General features: G+C 55.3%; 1 protein-coding gene across 1 annotated transcript; it reads left to right on the top strand.

Annotated features, from left to right (window-relative positions):
• Window positions 1–6,824: 6,824 nt before the first annotated feature.
• Window positions 6,825–16,448, top strand: PMM1 (phosphomannomutase 1). Its single transcript, XM_004437911.3, has 8 exons — window positions 6,825–6,947; window positions 9,136–9,253; window positions 10,407–10,483; window positions 10,612–10,703; window positions 10,943–11,042; window positions 14,372–14,447; window positions 15,428–15,543; window positions 15,911–16,448. Exons 1-8 carry the CDS (start codon window positions 6,861–6,863, stop codon window positions 16,031–16,033), a joined length of 789 nt encoding a protein of 262 aa, XP_004437968.1. The 5' UTR covers window positions 6,825–6,860; the 3' UTR covers window positions 16,034–16,448.
• The last annotated feature ends 24 nt before the right edge of the window (window positions 16,449–16,472 follow it).

Raw genomic sequence — 16,472 nt, forward strand, 5'->3', positions numbered from 1 at the left:
TCTGGGAGCCTACTATGTGGGAAGCAGCACTGGGTGCTGTGCTCGGGGGACAGTGGAGAGCAGGCCAACAGACTCCTGTCTGGGCAGGGATTATATTCTGGGGAGGCCAGGGGACAAAAGCATAGGCAAGTTCGGTCATCTCAGGTGGCGATGGTGCTAGGGAAGAAATGAAACCAGCTGGCAGCATCATGTGTGAGGAGGATGTGTGTTAGGATGTCAGGGAAGGCTTGTGTGATGAGGTGATGTTTAATCTGAGACCTGAATGACAGCACAGATCTGAGGGAAGAACATTCCAGGCAGAGGGAGCAGCAAGTGAAAAGAATGGTGGAGGGATTGAACGGAGGCCAGAGTGGCTGGAGTTCCAGAGCAAGGGGGTGGTGGAAGGTGTTGAGGCTGGAGAGGCTGGTGGGCCAGACGGTGCAGGACCTTGTAGGTCAAAGAATGAATGACATGATCGATTTGGTATGCTGAGAACAGACTGGAGGCGAGGGGGCAAGAGGGGCGGCAGGAAACCAGGGAGGAGGGCAGTGTGGTTGTCAGGCAACAGGTGAAGTGGGTGTGCATCTATTATGTGCCCGGAGCTGGGAAGAAGCCCTGGAAATTGGTTTGGTCCCTGCGCCCCAGGAGCTTAGAGTGTGGGGAGGAACAACTCCCCTGCGAACATGCAGAGGCCGGAGCTCTGGGGACTGCAGAGCCACCATCAGCCACTTGCCTAGCTCCCATGAGCTTTTACTGGGCTCTGATTTGAGTGTGCTTAGATTTCTTAATTTGTTTTTTTCAAAATGAAAATAATTTTTTTTGGTGCTTCTACATGATTATAAAAATAATATAGATCTAGATAATGTAAGCAACCAATAAAAGTACAAAGATAAGAGGAAAAAGTCACCAAAAATTCCATCATCCTAAGAGATGTTAACATTTTGTGAACATCCTTGCAAACGTTTTTGTGGATTCGAAGACACACATGCTAGACATGCTGTGTGGTACCTGGTAGTGAAGATCTGTCCAGCCCAGCAAGGTGGAAGGAGAACCATGGAGGGGGAAGTGGTGGTGTTGGCGGTGTGGATGGAGGAAGCTGTAAGGAGACATCATTCCAGCAAAGTCCCCAGAGCCTGAGGGAGCTGTTAGGTAAGGGTAGGCTGCTCATCACAGATGTGCACATGGAGATGGGATCTGCTCTGGAGTTGGATGATGGTGTAGGAGGATGCCTGCCCAGGCTGGCAGGCTGGACCATGAGATCCATGTCTCCTCACACTCCCATAGGGGCCCTGGCCTGAGAGGGCAGGCAAAACCCTAGTAGGGGTCTGGCACATCACTGAACGTGAGCCCTTGACCATGGAGCCTGGCTGCTTTGGAAGGGGGCAGAGGTTCTAGGACTGGCCTGGTCCACAAGTTCGCCCTGGAGCCCAGCTCCCAGAGTCCCCTGCAGAGATCTCTGTCCCACCCTTTCCCTAGCTTCAGAGGCCCAGCAAGGTCACGCTGCAGTGAGACAGATGGACACCAGGTGGCGCTGCGGACTCATGGGGCCCTGCCCACCGCCAAACACGGGCTTGTCTTTGGTACCCCAGGTGGCATGAGCGTGCCGTGCTCCCTGCACACCTCGGCTCCTCCATGGCCCCCCAAGAGCTCACGGGGCAACAGCCCAACTCCTTGTCTCACATTTATCAAGGTTCTTCTCAAACTTGTCCCCGACCTCTCCAACCCCAGCACCCTGCTGCAAGTGCCGGTCCCTGTTGCTGCAGGCGGTTTCCACCTCCCGCCGCAGTTTACCAAGTTTACCATTCGCGAGACCTGGATCTCCCCTCCCCAACTATCTGCAGAGCAAGCCCTTACTCAAGCCTTTCCTCTACAAAGCCTGACCTCTCCCTACCGCAGAGCGGTCCCCTCCCTCCTGTGGGTACCTCGCGGCACACTTCCACCAGCTGGGGTCCTCTCCAAGGGCAGGGGCTGGCTGTGACCGCCTGAGTGCCCAGCACCCTGCTCAGGGCCTGGCACAGGGCTGGCATCTCTGAGTGAATCAATGCACCCGTTCAGTCCTGGTGGGACCGACATTGAGGGGGAGGGCAGGTCACAAAAACCCTGGACTTGGATACAGATGGACCTGGATTGAGCTTCTGACTCAGGTACTTTGATCAAGGTCTTCCCCTCTCTGGGCCTCAGTTTCTTCATTTGTAGAATGAAAACTATGGGTCAGATAGTCTCTAAGGCCCCTCCCAGTGGGACTCCTCTCCCCACCCCTGGGTAAGAGGTGAGGAGTGACTGGCCCACGTTCTCACAGTCCTGGGGCTGAGCTCTGATGGGAAGAGATCACTAACACCAGGTGCGGGGGAGGGAGAGCATCCCTGTTCCCACTGGCTTTGGCCGAGGGAGCCCCAAGGGGCCTGTGCCAACCCAGCAACAGCCTCTTCCCCCTCTGCAAACACCACTTCTGAGCATGTGCCCTTCACCTTGTTTAAATTCAATGGACTAGGGCCGGCCCTGTGGCTTGGTGGTTAAGTGCGCGCGCTGCGATGCTGGCGGCCCAGGTTCGGATCCCGGGTGCGCATCGAGGCACCACTTCTCTGTCCATCCTGGGGCCGAGTCCCACATACAGCAACTAGAAGGGTGTGCAGCAGTGACATACAACTATCTACTGGGGCTTTGGGGGCAAAAAATAAAATAAATAAAATCTTCAAAAAAAAAAAAAATTCAATGGACTTGTTTATTGAGAAAACAATGTAAGCACTGCAGGCCTTTTGAAAAATGGAGAAAAAACCCACCAACATCCAGTCTCCCCAACCTCCTACTGCCCCTGAACTAAGATGGAATTAAAACCAGCAACCAGCCCGGACTTGTTTTTTGCAGAGCCCCTTTAAGCACATGTCCTTCTGTGCACCCCTCATTTCCTGACAGCCCGGAGAGGCTGGCAGTGGAGGCCCCATTTATAGATGAGGAACAGGCTCAGAGAGTGGGAGGGACCTGCCCAAGGTCACCTGGCTGCGGAGGGGCCCCCATCCTACTGTACACCCTCTACACCGAGGCTGCCTCTCCCGTTGAGACTGCCCACTCTCAGAAGGTCACACTCCAGGTAGGGAAAAAGAGGGTCAATAAGCCCCTATATTCACTCAGCAGCATGTTGACACTTGGCCTTCTACCAAGGGGCCAGGGAAAAGCATGGGTTCTAGGGGAACAGAACTGAATGTGAATCCTGGCTGCTGTGTGACCCTGGGAAAACCACTTTACCTCTCTGGTGGTACCTACTTCTGGAAATTGAGTAGAAGGGTACTCACCTCAGAGGGTTCTTGGCAAAAGTAAGTGAAACGCCCAAGTACATTGCCCAAACCAAACCCAGAAGTCAGTAACCTCCAAACCTCAGCCAGCTGGCCCAGAAGAGTCCAGAGCCTTCCTGAGCAGGATCCTGCCAGGCTGGGGTCTCAGGCCCCCTGCCTTCAGGCTGGCTTCCTTCGGTGCTCTGGAAACACCCTTCTGCCAGTCCTCCTAGTCCGGGCTTCCCCAGTCCTGCTCCTGGCTCTCCCCAGGGCCTCCCCAGGGCCCCATCTGAGCACCAGTTGCCAGGGATGAGCCTCCCTCTTAAAGGGACATACTAGCGGCCACAAAGGCTACCCCATCTGGTCCCTCTGGATCTGTGCCTCAGGGCAATTGACTTCCCGTCTCTCGGTTTCCGTGTCCTGAGTCCGTGAAACAGGTTGTGGTGAGAATTCAGGAAGAGACTATGAAAGGTATTTGTAAGGAAATGAGTTCCCTACAGCTCTAAGGCATAGGTGTGCTATGGTTGGGAGCTGATCTTTGTCTTTGGAGAGGTGGACCCAACCTGTAGGAGACAAAAACCTGTCCTGCCTTGTGAGCCCCTCCTACAGCTTCCGGATCCCAGCACCAGGGGTGGGGCCCAGGTGTCTGCATTTAACCAGGCCCTAGGAATGCTTAAACAATGGAATAGGTGTTGGTTGTGAGATATTAGAGACTAAGCTAGGCAGTTCCAGCCCCACTCACCAGCTCTAGACTAGGTGGGCCCTGGGAGGGGTCTCAGCCCTGCCAGTGCCCTCACAGAGGCCAGATCTGGATGGAGCAGGGAGTGCAGGGGAAAGAGTTCAACCTTCCCCACCACGGAGATGGTTCTGCATCCAACAGAAAACAAGAGCTTCTTGAGGGCAGGGCCCTTGTTTTGTTCCCTACAGTGTCCCGGTACCCAGAACAGTGTCTGGCACAACACATTTGTTTAATGACTGAACCAAAGTCTGCTGCAGGGCCTGGAAAAAGACAGATTTTTTCCTTTGGCCTCAGGCTCCAATATGGCTCCTCAACAGGGCACAATTATTGATCTTGTCTTTTAAAATTTTTTTTGATATTTTGTTCATTGTGGACTTTTTGCATTAATTTTGATTTTTTAAAAAATATTAAATTAAAATGCTATTCATTTTGATTACTGAGCTTTTTGATGCCCTCTTCAATTTTTTGCCTGGGGCAAGTACCTCACTTCACCTAGCTCGCCCTGTTCTCAGCCCTGCTGGCCTGCCGGGTGCTCTGTGCAGCCTTGGGTGCATCCCTTTGCTTTTTCTTCTTCAAGTGGAGACAATAACATCTCCGAGAGCTGCTGTGGGAGCAAATGAAGATATGTGGTGTCGGGGGAAGAGGGAGAATCTCCCTCTGCCCTTTTCCTTAAGGTTCTTATGGCTGGCCAAATAATTAACAAGACAGGTTAGCAGGAGAAAATAATACCAAGTTTAATAACATGTATACATGGGAGAAACTCAGAAATGAGCAACTCGTCCTTCTGTCTAAGCTGCTTGCTTAAGTATTGCAGCTAAAGGCGAGGAACGTGTTGGGGGTGGGTAGTGGTCTGGGACTTCAGGAAGACAATTCTTTTCAGGGTCATCTATAGATAATGTGGTCAGGGAGAGACAGAGTTTTTGATAAAAGAGGCTTGGTGCCTTTCTTATTGTAACCTCTATCCTACATTATCTTTACAGCCATCATAATAATAACTCCTTCCTGAAACAGATCTTTTGTTTTAAATTCTTTAGGCAGTTTGGGAGGGGAAACTCAAATATTCTTCCTGAGTTCTCTGAGTTCTTATTGTCTTCAGCTGGAAATAATCCGCATACCAGAGTGGTGCCTCCTGGGGTAGCTTGCCCTGAGCACCATCAGTGGTCAAGTGTCCAATCTGGTGGCTAGCACATAGTAAGGCATCAATAAATATCAGTTATTCCTATCTCGAGTCATAGTCCTTTCAGGTGGGGGTCAGGTCCCCATTACATAGATAAAGAAACTGAGGCCCAGTGAGAGAAGGAGACCTGTCCAAGTCCTTATAGTTAGCAGGGACCAAACTCCAATGATCTCCCCAGGGCACTGCAGCTATCAAGATAGAAAAGCAAACAGGCCTATCAAAAGCATCGTGCACATCCATGCCACTCAACAGGTGTGTGGACGTGTGTGTCTCTGTATGACCAAAACTGCCCCAGTTGATCACAGGCATCAGGACAAGGATGGTGGATGCAGCAAAAATGCCCACCCAGGCACACCCTCCAGCTCAAGCGCAACCACTGGGAGCACAGAGGGAGGCTGAGTGTGGGCCTTTGGCTCTGGCAGTATGGAAGGAGGAAGAAACAGAGAATCCTGGAGAAGAGGAAGCTGCAGTCAATACATTTCCAAGGAGGAGAAAAACTTGAAATTCACTGTAATACCAACACCCAGACCAAAACTGGATCATGTTTTTTCCCTGTTAAATATTCTGCAACACAGATTTTCATGGCTTCATGGCACTTTGTTTATAGGTGGACTATAGTTCATTTAACCAATCCCCAGTTTTTTTCCTTTTCATATTTTCTACAAGTTGAATTGCTGGCTCGAAAGGTCTGCACATTTTTAAGACTTTTGACAGGCAATAGCTGTTTAATCAGTAACGGTCTCAAGTACATCTATCGAAATTCTCCTTTGGAGTGGGCCTGCTCTGTGCCAGGTACTGTGTGGGCTCTTTTACATTCAGTATTTCTTTTCACGTGCACGGCAACCCTACAAAGTAGGTGGTGTTCTACCCGTTTCACAGGTGGAGACACAAAGCCTCAGAGAGGTGAAGTGACTTGTCTAAAGTCACATAGTGGTGGCGCTGGGGAGACAACCTGGAACTGACTCCAAAGTCAAAGTGATGGTTAAATAGTTGAATAGAGGGATCCAGGAAGGTTTCTTGTAGGAGGTAGACCGTGAGCTGGACCTCACGAGGTGGACAAAAGGGCAGCAGGAGGGGTAAGGGTGGGCGAAGGCCAGCTGGCAAAGTCCAGAGCCTGAGCAAAAGCCATCCGGAGATTTCTTAAAGCTCACCATTTGTAGGGCAAAGGTATAGCAGGAAAGAGGTGAGTCATGTAGTGATCGATGGCGGGCGGGAAGAATCGGGACGGCCCGGGATCTCTGAGTCCCACCCTCGCCCCGCCCGGCACTGCACTGCGGGTTCGAGGCTCTGCCCGAGTCCAGAGCCGCCTCGGCCAGATGCAGTCAGAATCATCCCGCCACGGTCCAGCTCTGGTCCCGCCCCTCTCTTCCTGGTTCTGTCTCTCACTTCCCGCCGGCCCCGGGCCCAGGCCCCGCCTCCGTCGGGTTTGGAACTGTCCGACCGAACCTGCCGGGCTCTGCTCCGCCCTATGCCACGCCCCTTCTCCGCCTGGTGCAATCAGAATCAGCCTTCCAAATCCGCTCGGGCCCCGCCCCCACCCCGCCCAGGCTACCCCTCTCCCGCGCAGATCACGCCCTGGCCACGCCCCTCCTTCCTTTGGCGCAGTCGGGCCGGCCTGCGGGCCCCGCCCCTCGCGGGCCCCTCCCCGTCGAGCCTCCTCCCGACGCGGCTCTGGCGGCCGCCTCCTGCTGCAGCCATGGCGGTCACCGCTGAGGGCGCCCGCAGGAAGGAGCGCGTCCTCTGCCTCTTTGACGTGGACGGGACCCTCACGCCGGCTCGCCAGGTAGGGCCCCGACGTTCGGAAGCTCCCGTCGGGAGTGTCGCGCGGACACCCGGAGGCCGAATGTGGGGCCTGCAGCGGCGTGACCCCGGACTCCCGGGTACCGAGTGTGGGATGCAGCGGTACCCGGCCCCTGACACCCCGGGGCCGCCCACTGGGAGTGATGGGGACCCGGACCCCCACGTCACAGCCCCCAAGCGTCCTCGCCCACGTTCTGTCCCGGAGTGGCGGGGCTGGGTCGGATTCTGGAGGGAGGAGGCTACAAGCAGGGGCCTAGCTCCCCTCTCCACTCTCAGGCTTCCACACGCCAAGGCCTGGCCCTGGGACGCCCCCACCGCCCCACCCCGGGCTCCCACCCCATTTCAGCCCTAGGGCTCACCAGTAGCCCGAAGGTTCCAGGCAGGGCGCGGAGCGCACCCAAGCGTCAGAGTCGCCTTCTGTGGGGAGCAAGGGGTCTCGGAGCCATCCCATCTGACCTTTGCAGGCCTGGGTCTGGATCTAGTTTCTCAAGCCCCTCCCCACTTTACCTCCCACTCCGGGTCATGGAGGGAGGGAGGGCTTCCCTACCTTTTCGGTTGAGTTTATGGGGTCAGCTCACCTGGAGGTGAGAGACCCCAGGCCTAGTCTGGTCACAATGAGGATACTGTGGCACAGGGAGGATGGGAGTGCAGTTTCCTTCTGGAGGCATCTCACCGTGTTGATCCTCCAACCTCTGCTCCACACTCAGTTTTTCTCCCTATGGATCTCAGGCAGGATGAGCCCCCAGACCCAGGCTCACCAGATGGGTGCAAGGATCAGCAGGCCTCTTTCTTGGCCACCCTGAGGGTATTCTACCCTCCTCCAGTCTGGGGCCACCAGGACCAACTGAGGGATTTCCTAGAACAGAGAACCAGTAGGGCTGGGTTGCAGGGCAGAAACTGATGGGAACCCAGATCTTAGCCTCCCCTCTGAGATCCTGAATGCCCCATCCCCTTCCCTATGGGAGTGCCCTGGCTTGGGCCTGGGAGCACAAGAAGGTTGATCCCTCTGCCTTCCAGCAGCTCCTAGGGTTCTCAGGGGTGGGAGGCAGATGACAGTGGAGGGAGGGTGGCAGGGTCTAGGCACCGCCCCACCCCTCCTTCTGACCCTTTGCTCCACTAACCCAACAGCCTGAACCAGAACAGTGTTCTGTCCACCAGCCAGGCCCTGTCCTTAGTGCTTTTTGAAAGTTAATTTTTAATTATACATGTATTCATAAACACATTCCCTTGTAAAGAATGAAAACAGAGGAGGCTCAAGTCCCCTCTGACTGCGTCAGGATCCCAGGCCCGGCCCCCTCCCCAAAATAACGTGGTTGCTTCGTGTGGCTTCCTTCCAGGACTTTATCTGGATCTCTGTTTGCCCAGAGGAAATATTAAACATTGTTTTGTTTTGTTTTTAAACAAGTGGTATCATACTGTGTGTGCCTTCCTTCAACTTGCTTTTGACAATTGACAGCATGTCTTGGGGCTCTCCCACATGGGAAGCACAGGCCTGTCTTATTCCGTGTAACCACAGGATAGCATTTCAGAGCAGCCATGTGCCATCTCTGATTGACAAGCATGTAAGTTGTTTGCAGTTCTTCCCTGTTACAAACCCAGTGAACCTCCGTATACACCTGGGCTAGAGAAGTGGAAATCCTGGGTGACGAGGCATGTGCATTTTAAGTTTTAATAGATCTTGCCGGATTGCCCTCCAAAGCAGCTGTACAAAGTACGCTCTGACTGGCAGCATCTGAGCGTGCCTGTTTGCCCTACATCGTTGTGCACTGTAGATGTTGTGAGCTTTGAATATAATCTGAATGTTTGAAAAGGCAGATTATAACTCATTAGTTTACATTTCCTTGGTGGGAAATCTCTTCACCTGATGAATCACCGGTTCATTGCTTGTTCATTTCCAGGCTCTTTGGATGCACTATCTCATTTAATCCTAACAGTGACCCCCGTTTTCCAGATGGGACAACTAAGGCAAAGCCATTTGCTCAAAGTCATCCTGCTCTTGAGGGACTTGAGCCAGAGTTTGAAACCAAGTGCATGTAATTTGAGTTCTGAGTTCTAAACCTTGAACTGCCTCAGATCCAGGTGGAACATGGACTCCCTGGGTTGTGAGGGCCAAGTGGAGGTCCCAGGCATGCTGACAGCCAGAATCCTGTGCTTGCCTCCACCCCCTGCAGAAAATTGACCCTGAGGTGGCTGCCTTCCTGCAGAAGCTGCGGAGTAGGGTGCAGATCGGTGTGGTGGGCGGCTCCGACTACTCTAAGATTGCTGAGCAGCTGGGAGAGGGGGATGAAGGTAGGAGGAGAGGGCCAGAGCCAGTTCCTCAGTCGGGGTGTGGGTGGAGGGAGTGGGGAGTTTGGGAGATCACTGGACCAATGTGCCTTCAAAGACCCGGTCCTACTTCTGTGGGTCAAGGGACGTGGAGGGGACAGCCAGATGTTTCCCTCACTGATTCCACACACATTTAGTGAGCCCCTACCACGTGCCAGGCTCTGTGCCAGGCTTTGGAGAAACAGCAGGGAACAAAGCAGGCAGAATTCTGCCCTTACATAGTTTACATTCTCAGTTCTCCCTGCTGAGTCTTGATTTCCTCATCTTTAAAATGGGCATAATCAATAATGGCTACCATTTGTTGGAAATGACCATGTGTTAAATTCCTTTTGTTTAATCCTCACAACCACATTTTAGGGTGGGCATGTTTCTCCCAGAGAGGAGGATTCTGAAGTCACCCAGGAAGCTCTTTGGAACCAGAGCCCCTGCTCTCAGCTGAGTTCCTGGTCTCAGTTCATTCGAGGCAAATGCCTCCAGTTCCTTAACCGGAAACTTCCTTGACTTTTCCCTTTCCCCACCCCCTTGTTCCTTCCATCAGCAAGTCCAGAAATATCTCCCTTTGTGTCCATGTCTCCATCTCTACCGCCCCACCACTGTCCAGGTGATCACCTCCCACCTGGACCCTGCCACAGCCTAGTGGCTGTGCTCCCTGCACCTCCTCACTCCCACCCACTCTAGCCACTATGGCAGCCAGAGCTGAAAACTTCCGCGTGCAGCCAGCCTTGAGAACGCGGTGATGGAGGCTGTAAAACAAAACGGAACCCCTGTACAGAGGGACTGTGGGAGCACAGAGTGGAAATGACACCCTCTGCTGGGGAGTCCTGGGAGGCGTCCAGAGGAAGGAGCTGGATCTTGGAGGAGGAGTGGAGTGGGGAGCCTTCGAAGGGGAGGTGATTCCAGGCAGAAGGAGCTGCATGAGCAAAGGCCCAGAGGTGTGGCTGGCTTGTTTGGGAAAAACCAAAGCTGCAGAAGGAGAGGAGGCTGGAAAATAGGTTCCGGGTGGAGCAAATGGGCTTTCAGTGCCAAACCAAGGAGAGTGGGCTTCATTTCTCTGCTTGCTCTGGGTACCTAGTTTCATGCTCTGTCTTTCTCTCCCGGCTGCTACATGGCCCTGAAGTCATTGAGAAGTTTGATTATGTGTTTGCCGAGAACGGGACGGTGCAGTATAAGCATGGACGACTGCTCTCCAAGCAGGTCAGTGCCCCACGGGGCCTTAGCCCGGGACATTCTTCCACAAGGGGACAGTCCATGGGTGCCTCTGTCCTGGGCTGGGGGAGGGGCGCCATGTCCACCACACTCAGAGCCCTGCGTTCCTTGCCCAGACCATCCAGAACCACCTAGGGGAGGAACTGCTACAGGACCTGATCAACTTCTGCCTCCACTACATGGCTCTGCTCAGACTGCCCAAGAAGCGGTGAGATCCCACCTGGCCTGTGTCCAGCCTCTCCTCCCAGTCCTAGGCCAGAGGGAGGAGAAGGGTGGGTCTCTCAGATGGAACCTAGAGATGCTGGGGCCCTGACTTATTGGTGGGTGGATTTTTGTCCCCTGTGAAGTCCAAGGAGGCTATGGTCTCAGACGGGGCTGGATTTGAATTCCGGGCCATTCTCCTTCTCTTTGTTTCCCTGCCCACCCTCCCCCCTCCGTCACCACCAGTGGAACCTTCATCGAGTTCCGGAACGGCATGCTTAACATCTCGCCCATCGGCCGGAGCTGCACCCTGGAGGAGCGAATCGAGTTCTCCGAACTGGACAAGGTGCCACCAACTGTGCGACCTTAGGCTGTAGGACCTCAGTCACTCAACCTCTCTGAGCTTTCATTTTCTCGTCAGTGAAATGGATTGGTGGTGGGCAGTGTTCTGATTCAACCCACACCTTTTGGACACCTACCATGTGCCCTGGTTGTAGGCACTACTGTATCTTTCCAACACTGCTGGTTTCCCACCCGTGGTGACCAGCACCACCAGCCACCTACTTACCTAAGCCAACACCTAGGACGTCATTTCCACCTTCCCACCCACCCCAGTAATTCCTATTGATTGAGCCTCCAGAGTTGGGCTCAAATCTGTTCACCTGTGTGTGTGTCTCCCCCATCCCTGATAAAACCCTGCCCGTCTGTTCTGCTGCAGTGCCATTGAGAACCTTTTAAAGCACATCTGCCCTGTCCACTCCCTGCTTACAACCCTTCCATGGCTCCTCTTGCCGACTGGACAATGTCCCAGCCCCCTCCCGTGGTGCCCCTGCCCTGAGGGGTCTGCCTGGCTCAAGCCCACCTCTTCAGCCTTCTCTCTGTGTGTCTGTTCTTAGAATATCCCAGGGTCCCTCTCGCCCTTGGATGTGCTGCCCCTGCTAAACCTTGACTTGCATTTTGCTTGTCATCCCCACCACTCGCCCCTTCCCTTTCAGGGATGGAGGAGTCCAGCCAGTCAGCCTTTCACCCTGGCCCGTCTCTGTCCTGCTCTCTGACCTGACCTTCTGCTCTCCCTCTTCCTCTCTCTCTCTGGCTGTGTCCTCCTCACTGACTCTAGAGACGGCAGACAGTTTCCCACTTCAAGGAACCTTTTCCATCTGACCCAGCTTGTCTTCTCACCTCCTTCACATCTGCCCGGATGTCACCTCCGTGGGCCTCCCCTGGGCATCACAGTTCATCTTGTACCTCCTCGCACCTCCTACTCCTTGCCTCTGTTATTTCTCCCCAAGCGGCCATCGCCACCCTCTAATACCCGTATCGCCTCCTTTTTAAATCTTGGTTAGTGTTTGGCTCCTCCACCAAAGCTGTGGGCTCCTAAAGGGCTGGGATTTCTGTGGCTCTTCACTGCTGGATCCCCTGTGCTCAGCACATGCCTGTTGCATAGCAAGTGCTCGAGAAACACTTTTGAATGAATGACATAGGTGGTGTTATCCCCATTTCACGAATGAGGAAACTGAGGCTCAGAGAGGGGAAGTGACTGGCCCAAGGTCACATAGGGAATTGGTTGCAGAACAAACATTTGAACTTGGGACTCTGCTTGCTGCCCTCTGATGCTTCCCTGAGGGTGGGTGGGACCCTCAGTGACACCTCCCAGTTCAGTGACCCCCACCCCCACTCCCACCCTGTGTCCCAAGGCTTAGAGAAGGCAATGCCCACGGGCACGGAGACTTTTCTGGTTGGAGTGGTTAAGACTGACCACTGGCAATGAACCCCCTCCCCCCCACACACTGAGAGGTGGCCCTTCTCAGGCCACCCGGGTTTCCAATCCCAGCTCCACCTCCTACTTGCCGAGTAACCTGGAAAAGTGGCCTCACAACTGTGTGCCTCTGTTTTCTCATCTGTCAAGTGAGAGCAGTCATAGTTCCCATCTCATGGGCTGGAGTGAGGGCTGGGCAAGTGGAATCTGGCACACACTGACTTCCCACAGCCCCCAGGGCCCTCTCTTGTTTTGTGAATCCTGTTCGTCCCCTTCTGGTGTTGGAGAGGAGCCTGAACCTCCTGGTCTGTGTGCCCTACACCGGCCAGATCCCATGTAAACGCTTTACTCTCCTTCAGTCGCTCAGACCCTGAGGACAGGTAGTCCCATTCCTTCGATGAGGACACTGAGGCCAGAGGGTAAGTGACCAGCTTGAGGTCACAGTGCTGGTCCCTGCTGAGGCTGGACTTAGCATGTGGGGCTGTGCAGTGACCAGCCTGCTTCTCTGGAGACAGGAGGTGCTGCCATCCTGGGCCATATGGGAACATTTATTCAGCACTTGGGGCACCCTTAGCTCTAACCCTGGGCCCACAGAGTGGCCTCTGGCGGGGCCTCTGGCCTCCCTGGGGGCCCACCTGCCTGCTGGAAAGGCCAAGGCTGGCAGGGGGCTCACATCCCTCATCTCTGCTTTTCCATAAGAGGGAGGCAGGCAGAGGTCATTCACTACTTGTCCATTCTTTAGCCCAGGAAATAGGCTCAGAGAAGTCAGGCTGCTTGCCCATGGTGACACAGCCAGGAAGCACAGCAGCCAGGCCTGGAAGGCAGGCAGCCTGCCTTTGTATCTCAGGCTGAGTCATCTGGCTTCATAGCTCGTGTCCTTCCTGGACCACTTCTTTTGGCTCCAAACCACTGGCCATCGCCTGCCTTTCCGTTCCAGTCCTGCCCAACTCTGACTGACTAAAACTCAGCACTAGGCACTCCACTCCACTCCCATGCTCCAAAATCCTCAGTGGCTCTTGGTCCCCTGGGATGTGTCCACACACCCCAGCCTGGCCTCCAGGCCCTCTGCCAGGCTCTCACCGCCGCTTCGGCCAGATCCCGACTGCCCACCTCCGTACCTCGGCCACAGCAAGCCTGCGCTGAGTGAGCCATCTGCTCCCGGGCCGCTGGGCCCCATTAGCGCAGCAACCAAGACGGCTGCGCCTCCAGGCCGGGCATGGCTGTTCCCCTCTGCGGCCCCAGCAGGGCCAGGCTAGTGAGTAAATGCCCTTACTCCGTGTTTGTAGAGATGCTGTGGAATTCTGAGGCCCCGCCCAGAGGGGTGGGGGCCAGGGTCTCCTGGGCACTGCTGAATCCCCCAGCCCAGCCGGACCCCTGCCCACAGGAGGTGGCACGCACCTTGATGCACATCGTTGTTGTGTGGTTGCTGCTGTGGCTGCACCTGGCATCCTGCTGACCTCTCTCTGAGCACTCACTGCCGCTTATTCATAGGTCTTCCTGTGCTCTGGGCTCCTCGTGCTCATTTCTGGAGTCTGAGCCATGGTTTGCTGTGTCGAGCTGGGCTGAGCCCTGCCCTGAGGTGGACACTGGGACTTGGGACTCAGACTGCCCCGTCCCCTTGAATTTCCTCCTCTTGCTTCTACTCCAAGACCCGCTCCAGAGTGCCTCATCCACATCCCCATTGGCAGGATCTGGCACTGTGTTTGTCACAGACCTGGATTCAGGCCCTGGCTCTGCCACTAAGGCAGGGTCACCTTGAACAACGTGCAGCCCCTCTCTCAGCCTCAGTTTCCTCATCTGTAAAGTGGGGGTCATGTTATCCACCAGAAGACTCAGTGAGCTCACATGGGTTGTGTGCCTAGCACAGGGCCTGGCACACAATGGCTCTCTGAGCCTCAGGCTCTCCTCCCCTCCTCCAGAAGGAGAAAATCCGGGAGAAGTTCGTGGAAGCCCTGAAGACAGAGTTTGCCGGCAAAGGGCTGAGGTTCTCCCGAGGTATGTCCACCCTGCACAGGGCCTGAGAGGCCTGGCCCAGGAGTCCACCCGAGGGCCTCCCTCCTCAGATCCCTCCCTTCCCAAGGCCAGGCTGCACTCCCCAGCATCCTCAGAAACCCCTCCCGCCCCTCGGCACAGCAGGGCAGCCTGAGCCAAAACAGGCAGGTACTCAATGTGTATTGGGGCCCCCCAGTCTTCCCCACCTAAACCCACTCACTGCCCCACCACCCGCCAAGTTGCTCAGGCCAAAAACCAAAAGTCTCCCTTGAGTTTTCTCCCTCACCCCTTCCCAAGTCCAGTCTACTAGCAAGTCCCAGGGCCCTATGTCCAGGATGCTTCTGGAATCTGACCATTGCTCACACCTCCGCTGCCAGCAGCCCCATCCCAGGCTCCGGCTAACTCCAGAGCTGGTCTCCTACTGCCACCTCATCCTATAGTTCATTCCCCACAGTGGCCAGAGGGATCCTTACAGAATACAGACCACATCACACCCCTGCTCACAGCCCTCCAGACGCTCTTCCTCACTTGCCTAATGAAACCCTGGACCCCAGGGCCTGCATGCCCTCGCCCCTGCCCTCTCCTGGCCTTCTCTGTGCTGGGACATTCTATGCCCTTCCCTGCTAAGGGACTGTACTCGCTGTGCCAGAGCCTGGAACTCTGCTCCCCAGCCATCACCACTCTGGCTCAGGCCTCGGCTCAGTGTGGCCTCCTCAGAGAAGTCTCCTCTGACCACGCTGACTGAGGGGCTTCCCTCCCCTGCCCCACTGACTTGCATGCTCTGAAGTGGTCTGGTCTGTTCACCGCCTGTGGTCCCACCTAGATCGTAACTCCCATGAGGATCCTGAGTCTGTCCCACGCTCTGTGCCTGGCTCTAAGTAGGCACTCACGGGTTGTTGAACAAATAAATGAATGAATGAAGGGCCATGCCCAAGCCCTCCCGGCGAGTCGCCCCTCTGCTAGACTTGTCTGCCCCCCCGCAGGAGGCATGATCAGCTTTGACGTCTTCCCTGAGGGCTGGGACAAGCGCTACTGCCTGGACAGCCTGGACCAGGACAGCTTCGACACCATCCACTTCTTTGGGAATGAGACCAGCCCCGTGAGTGTGGCTCAGCCTAGTCCCTCCTGCCCCAAGTCACCCCTAGGTCAAGGCCAGGACACAGGGAAACAGAACAGACCTCCTGGGAGACTCCCAGAGAATAGCTAGTGCTCATCAGCCCCATTACACAGATTGGAAGGCTGGGGCCCAGAGCTGGCTGGACACTTGCCCCATGTCACACAGCAAGTCAGAGCAGATCTGGTGAAGGCTGAGAAGGTGGGCTTCCTGGATGTTCTGAGGGGGCAGGAGGAGGCTGAGCTCTGCAGCAGCCAGTGTTGGGAGGGTACCCCCTGCCAGGGTGGCTGCTGGATACCTCCTCCAGGCACCACCTGTGTATATGCCTTCTCTGCCCTTCCTCTGTGTGCAGGGTGGGAACGACTTCGAAATCTATGCTGACCCCCGGACCGTCGGCCATAGCGTGGTCTCCCCTCAGGACACAGTGCAACGATGCCGCGAGATCTTTTTCCCAGAGACAGCCCATGAGGCATGACAGGGCCCATACCTGCCCCTCAGGACTTCCAGAAAGCTCCGCCCTGGCCTACAGAGAGCCCCTGGCCCTGGCGTTAGTGGGGGTGCCAGGGCCCTTCTCTGGCCGGGATGCCTGCCTCATGTTACCTGCTGCAAGGCCCACCTCGATGGTCCCAGGGTCTGTGTGGACAACCTTTCCAGCCAGTCAGTTCCGGGTGGGATCAGCTCCAACCTCCACCCCGATGGCCCTGGCTACAGCTGCTGCTTGTCCTTCTGAACAGAACAGGTTCCTGTCTACACTGGGAGGAGGCGTGTGCGAGTGTTCGTACGAGATAGGGCCTGCCCTCCCTGCCTGGCCCAGACAGGGTGCAGAGCAGTGGGGAAGGTGCATATTTGTGAGAACTTTATCTCACAAATATTAAAGTTCCTGGATAAGGTATGGCGTCAATTCTGTCTGAATG

This window comes from Ceratotherium simum, chromosome 25, assembly GCF_057802395.1.
Source record: "Ceratotherium simum simum isolate JZ-2026a chromosome 25, ASM5780239v1, whole genome shotgun sequence".
Taxonomy (NCBI): domain Eukaryota; kingdom Metazoa; phylum Chordata; class Mammalia; order Perissodactyla; family Rhinocerotidae; genus Ceratotherium; species Ceratotherium simum.

Coding starts and splice junctions, on each gene's coding strand:
- PMM1 (XM_004437911.3), top strand. CDS start 6,861: ATGGCGGTCACCGCTGAGGGCGCCCGCAGGAAGGAGCGCGTCCTCTGC. Junction 6,948..9,135: donor CCCTCACGCCGGCTCGCCAG/GTAGGGCCCCGA, acceptor CACCCCCTGCAG/AAAATTGACCCTGAGGTGGC. Junction 9,254..10,406: donor GCTGGGAGAGGGGGATGAAG/GTAGGAGGAGAG, acceptor ATGGCCCTGAAG/TCATTGAGAAGTTTGATTAT.